We start from the raw sequence: 11178 nt of genomic DNA on the forward strand, positions 1-11178 counted from the left end.
ATTATTATTATTATTATTATTATTATTATAATTACCATTATTATTCCTTCTCTCACCCTAACAGGCTACTTCTTTCGTTTTCTTTCCTTCTTTCCCACCTTCTCTGCCTCCTCCTCCTCCTCATCATCATCATAACCATCATTAGCTTCTTTATCTTTTAAAAAGGCTACTACTACTACTACTACTATTGCTGATGCTGCTGCTGCTGGTCACTGGTGGCTCCGCTACTTACAGTGCTGCTGCTGCTGCTGGCGCTGCTACTAGTACTTTTTTTTTTTTTTTTTTTTTTTTAGTCTTACTTTATTTTGTTAGTTTGGCGCTGTTGGAATCCGATGTTTTGCGTTTGTGATTCATTGCTTGGTTTGTAAATTTAGTGATCGAATTATTTAATAATCATTAACTGCTAATGTGTTATAATTTAGTTTAATGTTAAATGCACAAAGTTACGTATTTCAAGTGAAGCGCATAATTATATATATAATCAATGGAACGAAAATTGTCGTACAAACATGCATATCATCTACTGTATTAGACTGTTGTATAGGTCAAAATCGGCTGAATATTACTTCAAAGACATCTCACTACTTATTTTTTTTCCATTAATGCACAATCATAAGACAGATTAGATGTGAAAAAATCGCTAGAAATTATTAAGATGGTACATAAGAGGCAACTGCTAGCAAGTTTGGCAACACACCTCCGCCACCTTGCCATTCTCTCCGATTCCTCTTCCACGTGTGTAGTATCAGCTGGCCTTCGGCAGTGTTTTCAGTGTGTATTTACCTGTGAAGTTTTAACAGATAAGCGTGGTGCAAAACAGTGCTCACGGTGTGAATCAGCTTCATAATCATAATTGTGAGTCATGTGCATTGACTGTTATTAATTAAAGCGATATAAGAATGACAAGATTACGAGACTGTTTTATCTTAGTGACAGGGCAAGGTTATACCGTGTGCAGACACTCTTCAGGGACGCTGTGGTCCACAAATACTGCCCACTACCACCACATCATGTAATGACTTTCCTACCACGTGTTTTGTGATATGTGCTGTGCGAACACTAAAGACCATGCCGTAGCAGGTTCCTCAATCTGATTCGTATAAAGTGGCCCACATTTGGATAGATTAAATAGGAATAGTGCTCTGCAAGTATGTGGGGACTAGTCCTCAGAGTCCAGTGATTCCCAACCTTTACACCTTGGAGGAACCCCTGTAATCATTTTTCCTATTCCATGGAAACCCTATATATGGTATATGGGTGTCTTCTTAAGAGCAGTAACCCCTGTTCATGCATATTATTTGCTCTCATGACTATATACATACTACTACCTGACACGTACGAGTATGTTGGTGTCTTAAAAGTGTTTGAAACGTGTTGAGTAGGAATTATGAATTATGAATTAAGATCACAGTCATCTTGTAATAGTACATCAAAATTTTACCGGTTTCTCGCGGAACCCCTGGTGATGGTAGGCGGAACCCCGATTGAGAATCACTGCCTTAGACACATATGTGTTGATATGAAGTGTCTATCATTGCTGAGGCGGGTTCACACGTGCCATTTTGCGGCTGAAATTGCAAGTCTGTAGAGGTATCGACTGAGCCCTTCAAGTCGGAAAACGTCACACATAGTGACCGGAAAGTATTGACTATAGTTGACGTCTTGGCGGGAAGTGAATGTGGCACTCTCATAAAGAAATTGTCCCACCCATTCGTCTCGATTCCCGGCTCCCCCTTTTACAGCCCCTCCACCGAGCTGATTTGACGATATATATAATGGAGCCACGCTATTGGTTAGAGAGAGAGAGAGAGAGGCAACTCTGCTGTCCCCCCTCCTCTCTCTCTCTCTCTCTCTCTCTCTCTCTCTCTCTTTATTCGGTTGCTCTTCTTTTGGCGTACTGGAAGAGTCAACAGAAAAGAAAATGCCTGTGGATACATCCCTGGCTAAGTAGAAGGAAAGAAAGAAGTGTCTACCATGCATACAATAAATAATCTTAACGAGATTATGCACAGTTGCGATCAAATTAAATCCTGACAAGTCTTCAATCCGCACCTCCAACAACAACACCCTGCGTTGAAGGAAACAGTTCTTGGAGTGGCAGCTATTTCGTCGAACTACGATTTGCGATTTTTTTTTTTTTTTTATTTATTTATTTATTTATTTATTTTTGTTTTTTTACTCTAATTAATTTCTGGGGTCCCGATGTGTTCTTTTTCCCTCACCAACTCTTAACATCTTCTCCATACCTTGAAACCACATTTTCAAAGCTTATTCCGTGACGTCACAACATAAATATAGTCCCAAATCGACTGGACAGGACCAACATGTTGGTCTTGTTTTGCGACTGGTTTCTTCAGTCGCTAAGCACCTATGTTCAGTCGAAAACTACCGACTTGCAATTTCAGTCGCAAATTGGCACGTGAACCAACCTTTATGATACGTAGAGACTAGCTACTGTTCTATGTTCACACGTTCTCAACATTTTCGTTCAGATTTCAGTGCAACATGGTTGTTGCGCGCGTCAGCTGATAATAAAAAAATCATTAACGTTAACAATGGAAGTCTATGAAATGTATGGAAAAAATTAGATGCTCAATATAATTCAGGAGAGTTTTAGATTCCCAATTAATTTGATATTTATCTTCGTGTAAAAACAAAAACTAAATAGATAAAACTACGTCATGTCTGAATCACTGATCTTAAGCGTTATGTAATCCATGGGAAACGACGGCGATATGTAATAGAATTCTCTCTCTTTCTCTCTCTCTCTCTCTCTCTCTCTCTCTCTCTCTCTCTCTCTCTCTCTCTCTCTCTCTCTCTCTCTAAGTTATTCCTATACCATGCTCTTTAATTATTTTACGAAAACTAACTGCAGTGCTCATGTCGTTAATGTTGCTCCTAATCTCAGAAGAAGAAAAAAAGAAAAATATTCCCATGTATAATATTGCAGTTCGATAGTGGTAACAAAAAGGTGATAAAGAAAGACAGGGAGAGAACAGTCGAAGAAATAATGTAACCATCTGAGAGAATTTCTATAGAATTGCAATGCATTCAGAGCTTCACATACACGTAATCAGTACTTAGTAGAGAGAGAGAGAGAACCTGGCATTATGCAAGTTGACCATGAGATAGGAAAGTTCCCCAAGCGAGTAATAGGAGAAGGGCAACTCTTGTGAGTTAAAAAGACTGACAAAGGGGCCTCGTTCCAAGGCATAGTACGTAACAGTCGTGACGAAAAAAATCCACTATAACAGAGAGAAAGGGTATATCAACGGGGTTTGATGACGTTTTTGCGCCCTCGAGCCCCACACAGCTTCAGGAGTACGTCTACCTCCCGCGGGAGGTAGAATTTGAATGTCGAATTAATTCCATTCATCCTTTATGTCTTTCCTCCTCTCGCCTACTTAAAGCTTCATTTCTTCTATGAATAAAGTCTACAGCGTTTATAGTAGGATCGTAAAAAGAGCTCTTCTGAGATGCACAAGCGACATCGGGCAATTTCCTCTGGGCGGTCGTTTTGACAGGGCGTAGTAAAAAATCTCTCAAAAATCTGTTTTGTCACATATCCTACAAGGATACAGCATATCTCCTACACACAATAATATGTTGTCACATCAACTACATGTGTAGGCGCACCCCCATAGCGGGGCGCCTCTGCACTTGGAGCTTCTGGCTCAATACACTCCTGACGACCTTGACCAGTCAACAAGTAAAGTTGTTATACATCCATTCTGCGCAGTATCATTCACATTCAGACATGGATCGAGTTTAGTCTCGACCCAGCAGTATTTTTTTCTCCATTCGACGGGACAGACGGCATTATTGTACTCCATTGCTCCTGGACAAAGCATGGCTACTATTGAGGGGAACATCCACTTCAATGCAGTGGTTTACAAAGACAACTCTGGATTCCGGTACCTCCGAAATGTGGCAAGAAACAACAAACTATACCTGCGTTGCATTCAGCACCCCAACTGTGGAGGAAGAGCCGTATTGTTGGAGGTAAGAACAGTTGTAAAATGTTATAGACCAGGGAGTTTGGTAAGATTTAATCAACTTCACTGCTAAAGGTTTTCCGTTAAAACGACAGAGATTCACTGGTAGATTCACTGGTGATGATGGTGGTGTGAGGTGTTGTTCAAATTATTAAGCAGTCATATTTTACAGACAACTGGACTGGTGTCATCAGAGCAACGCAAGGTCACAACCATGAATCATCTGACTTTGCTGCAACAGATCTGAGGAACACTCCTGTGTAGATTGCATAACTATCCTTGTATCAACAGCAGATGCTAACAACCCTGCAACATGTCCCACTTGTACTGCCATTCATGACAGGCTTGAGGTTTACGTTTAAAATGTGCCATAGTAATGTTTCATTTTTTATATACATATGTTTTAGTGAGAAATGAAAAAAATGTCATTGTAATGCTTCATTTTATATATGTAAGTTTTACTGAAAAATAAAAAGTGCCATTTTAATTCATGTGCCTTCAGTTTTTAGTTTTATATACATCAGTATTCTCCAATTTTTAACTTGTAGGAGATATGACAGTATAACTGTAGGAGTTATGCCAGATGCACCATACTGCCGGAGCTTCTACACAAAAACAAGTGTCAGGCACATTTCCTACATAACAACTTTATACCCAGCGTATTTCCTACATAACTTGATACCCAGCATATTTCCTACACCTACTGCGTGTAGGAGATATGCTGTATCTCTGTAGGAAATATGTCACTATTCTAAAAATTGCTTAATTTGTAGGATGTGTCCTGTAGGAAATGTGGCGCAGCCCCGTTTTGACTGAATGACTGATACCGCGCGCTATTGGATGATTTCTGGAGGTCCTAGGAATCCGGAACCCCGAAACGGGCTCCGGAGAGTGAATGTTTGTTGCCAACGCTATGATGGACACTACTTAATGTAATGTGTACCGTAAAGATGTACTGCGGCCGTGGGTATTGTTCCGCTACCCCACGCCACGCCACACATTCAGTTGTACTGAACGCAGCTTGGAGTACACTCACGCTCGCTTGGCAATCTACTTGCCTGTCTTTCTTTGACTGGTCCTCCTGTCAAGCACAGCCAGTCTACCTCTACAGTCTACTGTCTACAGTCACACTCCAGTGTGTAGACTGTAATTCTGCATCATCACGCAAGCTACAAGCTTCATTCAAGGCACCCAGACTACAAGTCTCTGGCCGCCGGCTACTCATCAAGCCTCCACGCGCTCGCTACCAAGTATTTTGTATTCCTACAATAAACACAGGGAAGCTTCCCCCTGGTGTTTCCTTCCATCACACTTGCTTATGTCGTTGGTGCCACTGCTACCAGGACAACGCCCTGCACAACTGTGTTGTCTGGAAGAATTCTGAGGCAAAGAGGGCTAACATTTAATAGATTTCTTAAAAACCATTTTTTTTTTTTTTAACAATGTAATTGTACCTTCGTGTTGCAGAAGTGTTCTTTTCATTCTTGCATCTCGCCTCTATCAACATCATATCATTTGATTATCATTAAATAAGAAAAAAATGCGATTTACCAGTTATCTCGTTCCAGACAAATTTTAACTAAGTAAGATATTTGGTTGACTAGATACGGTTCACTCATCACCTTCACTTCCATAAGAAAGTAAAAATTTTAAGATATATATATATATATATATATATATATATATATATATATATATATATATATATATATATATATATATATATATATAATTTACTTATTTATTTCAGTGTACGTGTAGCCTAAGAGACGTGTAGTGGAAAGATTGCTGCAATGGCTGCCCTAAAGGTTCTCAGGATGCCAACTTTCAACTTAACTCGACTATTGACGCAAGTAAATAAATTTAATGTCTATTAGGTTGTAGTGCATTTACTACAATTCATATACAGTCTTCAGTACTTTGTTTTTCTTCACTTCGTTTAATGAAAGTAAAGTCTAAACAGAAAACATAGGGTAACTAATTAAAGTTGGGAACATTGCAATTATGAGTGGTAGAAAGTAAGCGATAATGTTCATTATTACATATGAATAAATTTTGTCCGTTTTATAAAATTTATAATGTATATCAGCTATTATTTTTGCCTCCCATGCAGAGTGCGGCCACACGCGTTCCCTCGAATACTCAGGAACGAAAGGGCGATGTAGAAGCACAAACAGAGTGGAAGCAAAAAGGAAGAATCCATTCCAAGAAGTCCGTGAAAGCGAATTTGGTGGGTGGGAAGCGGTACTTGTGGTGTGCCTGTGGGTATAGTAAGAATCAGGTGAGTGCTTTAGGTGTTCATGAAAGCAAACATTTTTCAAATTTCGTAAGGTGGGAACGATTATTTATAAGGATAGGGCTTGCTATTATTGTGTGTGTGTGTGTGTGTAATTCACCTCGGTCTCCTGCTGGTCACCCAGCTAGTCTTCCCTAATACGAAGCGAGCTCAGAGCTCATAGACCGATCTTCGGGTAGGACTGAGACCACATCAACACACAACACACACCGGGAAAGCAAGGCTACAACCCCTCGAGTTACATCCCGTACCTATTTACTGCTAGTGAACAGGGGCCACACATTAAGAGGCTTGCCCATTTGCCTCGCCGCTTACCGGGACTCGAACCCGGCCCTCACGATTGTGAGTCGAGCGTGCTAACCAATACACTACACGGTGTGTAATTCACCACCACGGTGCTGGTCATCCAGCCAGTCTTCCCCATTACGGAGCGAGCTCAGAGCTCATAAACCGATCTTTGGGTAGGACTGAGACCACAACACACTCCACACACCGGGAAAGCGAGGCCACAACCCCTCGAGTTACATCACGTACCTATTTACTGCTAGGTGAATAAGGGCTACACATTAAGAGGCTTGCCCATTTGCCTCGTCGCGCCGGGACTCGAACCCGGCCCTCTCGATTGTGAGTCGAGCGTGCTAACCACTACACTACGCGGTGTGTGTGTGTGTTTCACTGTATGATCTGCTGCAGTCTCTGAAGAGACCCAGACGTTACCCTACGGAACGAGCTCAGAGCTCATTATTTCCGATCTTCGGATAGGCCTGAGACCAGGCACACACCACACATCGGGACAACAAGGTCACAACTCGATTTACATCCCGTACCTACTCACTGCTAGGTGAACAGGGGCTACACGTGAAAGGAGACACACCCAAATATCTCTACCCGGCCGGGGAATCGAACCCCTGTTCTCTGGCTTGTGAAGCCAGCGCTCTAACCACTGAGCTACCGGGTGTGTGTGTGTGCGTGCGTGCGCAATCTCTCTCTCTCTCTCTCTCTCTCTCTCTCTCTCTCTCTCCCAAGAGGACTTGATCGTGTATGCGTAATGGCTTTTTTGCAGCTCTCCTTGTTTATTATATTCTTTTAAAGCAGACAGTGATGATATGTGACTCATAATTGGAAATCTTCTCTGGAACATGTATTTTCCTATAATGAATAACTATATGGTACTTACATTAATTACGATTCCCTTGCCAGCCGTTCTGTGATGGGACACACCTATGGAAGAGATTCCGGCTCAAAATTAAGCAGCATCCGGTGTTTTTCAAGGCCCCCAAGGATATGACAGCGTCCTTGTGTCTCTGTAAGCAAACCAACAAACCTCCGTACTGCGATGGCACCCACCGCAGGAAGGAAGTGCAAGAGGCAGTTATCGAGGAGCCCAAATGAGAGGAGACGTGTTCGGATCGAGAGCAGCAGGGTGGCAATAGGCAGCGGATGTCTTTGATGATTGATCGAGTAATTGATCGAAACTGTAGCACTACAGCAACCAAGACATGTGTCGTATGCTGTTGATAAACTGCTGATAAGAAGGTGGACTCGTGGAATAGTTGTTTATATATGTATATATGGTAATGACCACTCGCTACACTTATCAAATATTTTGATAGGTGTCAGTAAATCTTATTATAAATAAAGTACCTATGACATTTAAATGAGTGAGATACTTCTAATCCTTATGTGAGCATCTTCATGGTGTATTTGCTGCAGAAGTTCCCAAATAAACTGAGAGTTGGAAGCTCTACTGAAGTTGTCATCAGCGATTACAAGAAAAAAAACAAGTGATTATGCAATCTTCACTTTTCTCATTAAATATGCCAAAGGAGCTTTTTCAGACTGATACATAATACGTTGTCATTTTATTTAGTAAAAATTAGGTGCGAATCACATATGAAGAACCAGTACATAAAACTGTACAATGGTGAATTTGCATGGCAAATGTTTGACAACACCTGTTAACTTGTGAATTGCAGTATGAAAAGGAAGGTGACAGTTCAGCACAGTCGCACCCCCTTTTTTCTCTCTCTCTCTCTCTCTCTCTTTCTCTCTCTCATACATACACACACACACACACACACAATTACCCAGCATGCAGCAGGTAAACAGTGGTGTTGTGGACGATGCCCAGATCCTGGATGCCGGTGCTAAGGTCTCGTTCATGCACGCCGTCCAGCATCACCTGCAGCCGACGTCCACCCATCCGCATTCCACCCACAGCGCCCAGGAGCGCCGCCAAGTTCCAGTCAGAGGATGTGCGCACTACCAGGAGAGAGTCGTCTGGCAACATGAAGTATATGTGGATATCTTCATTGCCTCCTGAAGATTCCTCAGCCTGTGAAATCGTTTCCTTGTTCTCTTCTTTTATTTTTTCATTGTTTTCACCATCACTTCCACCACCACTACCACCACCGTCATCAACACCATCGTCATCATTATCATCCTCATAATCACTATCATCATCATTATCATCATTCAGCTCATCATCATCATCATCATCGTCATCATCAATTTCATCAGCATTATCATTATTTTCTTGATCACTGCAGCTACAGTCATCATTACTATCATCTGTCATGTCTCTTTTCTTCCTACTGTCTTGCATTTCACCTGCCATCTCCTGGTAATCTTGACAAGGAATTATATGGCTGTGGAATTCCTTGTTTCCATATTGCTTATCAGGAAATGTGCATTGGTCGAAGTCAGTTTCACTGTAGGATGGGTAGAAGAGAGATTCTTTATTGTGTTTGCTTACAGAAAACTGAAATGGATTTAGTGAGGTTCCTTCTGATGCCCAAGCAACCCCAACAGGATAATTCTCCCCAAATGACTTGAACAATTCTGATCGTCCGTAGCGCGTTGCTGGACGAGATCTGAGGAGACCATCCCGCGCATGAGATAAATATTCCGGTAGAGTCTTTCCTTCAATGCTTGCAGTAACCAGAAGAGGGGGCTCCAACTCATTTTCTTTTTCTGACTCCTGGCCATGGTTCACCTGGGAGTCATCTACTGTAGGCAAATTTTTCATTTTGGTATCAATTACATCAAAAGTTCTGCTCCTGATAAGTGGCGGTGGCTGATATTCAGGATTCTTTGCAGAAGTAATGGAAGGAAGAGGAGCATATTTAGTCATAGATGAGCTTCGAGGGCGAGATGGAGTAGTAACCACACTTTCAAAAACATCCGTGCCATGCCAGTTCTTTAAAATATATGAAGCATTTAGATTTGCAAGCGACTGATTGCGACGAAGACTAGCCGGCCTACTATCTCTTCCAGCAGGAAGCCTTATGGGTCTTTTAAGCGGGTCATTCAGTAGTTCCTTGGACACGAATTCCTGAAGATTTCGCTCGAGTAAACTTTTGTTCACTTCAGGAATAACGGACCTTCCGCTGGAAGAGGAAGACGTACTAAGAGAGGTGCGATCCAGGGTTTTGCTGATAGGAGTGGAGGAAGTAGTCCGGTCCAAGATAGCCTTCCGGAGAGACATGGAAGACTGGAGACGTTGAAGCTCAGTAGCGCTGGGGCGGCGCCAGTCCCTAGGTGTGGGTGGCTCGTACCAACGGCGGTCAGTGCTCATCACTTGCCCCGCCCCTTCCTAACGTGGGAGGCCTAGTTTCCACCTATTATCTGCTCTGTGGCAGGCCAAGTAACTGATACCTGTGGTGAATATATATATATATATATATATATATATATATATATATATATATATATATATATATATATATATATATATATATATATATATATATATATATATATATATATATATATATATATATATATATATATATATATATATATATATATATATATATATATATATATATATATATATATATATATATATATATATATATATATATATATATATATATATATATATATATATATATATATATATATATATATATATATATATATATATATATATATATATATATATATATATATATATATATATATATATATATATATATATATATATATATATATATATATATATATATATATATATATATATATATATATATATATATATATATATATATATATATATGTGTGTGTGTGTGTGTGTGTGTGTGTGTGTGTGTGTGTGTGTGTGTACAGTATATATATATATATATATATATATATATATATATATATATATATATATATATATATATATATATATATGTATATATATATATATATATATATATATATATATATATATATATATAGAGAGAGAGAGAGAGAGAGAGAGAGAGAGAGAGAGAGAGAGAGAGAGAGAGAGAGAGAGAGAGAGCAGCTGCCGTCGCTGCTGTGGTTGTTCTCGTGGGAAATATCTAGTACCACATACATAGTAACTTAATAATATATGTAAGATCATTACTTGTAGAAGCGAAACCGAGATTTGGGATCTCGACTCGTCTGTAGTCAACACTATGCGTAGTGCAAATGGAACACGTATATCAGAACATACGTAACTGACGGGAAATAAATGAAATGATTGTCCGAATCATTCATTCGGGACTTCGAGATATTGAGGGACAGGCAAGATTGCCCTAAGCACCCGACACTGTACTACCAAGCCCAAGGAAGCATATTTGCATTTACCAATGCATCGTGAAAACTTAAGGGACAAAGGAATGATGTTACAGAGTGATTTATTACGAGACAGCATACCCGAGAGGCACCACCATAGATTGAATTACAAACGGGCACGACTACCCGAGGCTCGCTGCTACATAGGTAAGTACCCTGATATCATCACTGGCCAGTAGGTAACATAAAGGAACTTATAGGGTGGCGTTATGAGGCATGATGTTCAATTAACCCAATGTATAAGAAAGTTTAACTAAAAATACTACAAATAACTAACACATTACGAAATACACAGGA

At 40.2% G+C, this 11178-nt stretch overlaps 2 protein-coding genes across 11 annotated transcripts in view; one reads left to right on the plus strand and one right to left on the minus strand.

Moving 5' to 3' along the window:
* Positions 1-677: 677 nt before the first annotated feature.
* On the plus strand, positions 678-7949 carry LOC123520221 (CDGSH iron-sulfur domain-containing protein 3, mitochondrial-like). Of its 8 annotated transcripts, none has more exons than XM_045282313.1 (5): positions 708-855; positions 3740-4002; positions 5746-5848; positions 6085-6276; positions 7492-7949. In XM_045282313.1, the coding sequence occupies exons 3-5, from the start codon at positions 5789-5791 to the stop codon at positions 7681-7683; spliced, it is 444 nt and encodes a 147-aa protein (XP_045138248.1). In that variant the 5' UTR covers positions 708-855; positions 3740-4002; positions 5746-5788; the 3' UTR covers positions 7684-7949. The 8 variants fall into 8 exon arrangements, with proteins under 8 accessions (XP_045138249.1, XP_045138252.1, XP_045138247.1 ...); XM_045282320.1 differs by having other exon boundaries at positions 712-855; positions 6109-6276; XM_045282314.1 differs by lacking the exon at positions 3740-4002 and having other exon boundaries at positions 678-771.
* A 192-nt stretch (positions 7950-8141) lies between these two features.
* LOC123520222 overlaps positions 8142-11178 on the minus strand; it is a 10818-nt gene continuing 7781 nt past the window's right edge. For all 3 annotated transcript variants that reach the window (XM_045282323.1, XM_045282321.1, XM_045282322.1), the window contains one exon: positions 8142-9948. In XM_045282323.1, coding sequence (XP_045138258.1) covers positions 8375-9868 — 1494 coding nt within the window. In that variant the 5' untranslated portion in view covers positions 9869-9948 and the 3' untranslated portion in view covers positions 8142-8374. The remainder of the gene's footprint in view (positions 9949-11178) is intronic.

The sequence above is a fragment of the Portunus trituberculatus genome, chromosome 46, assembly GCF_017591435.1.
Source record: "Portunus trituberculatus isolate SZX2019 chromosome 46, ASM1759143v1, whole genome shotgun sequence".
In the NCBI taxonomy this organism is placed as follows: domain Eukaryota; kingdom Metazoa; phylum Arthropoda; class Malacostraca; order Decapoda; family Portunidae; genus Portunus; species Portunus trituberculatus.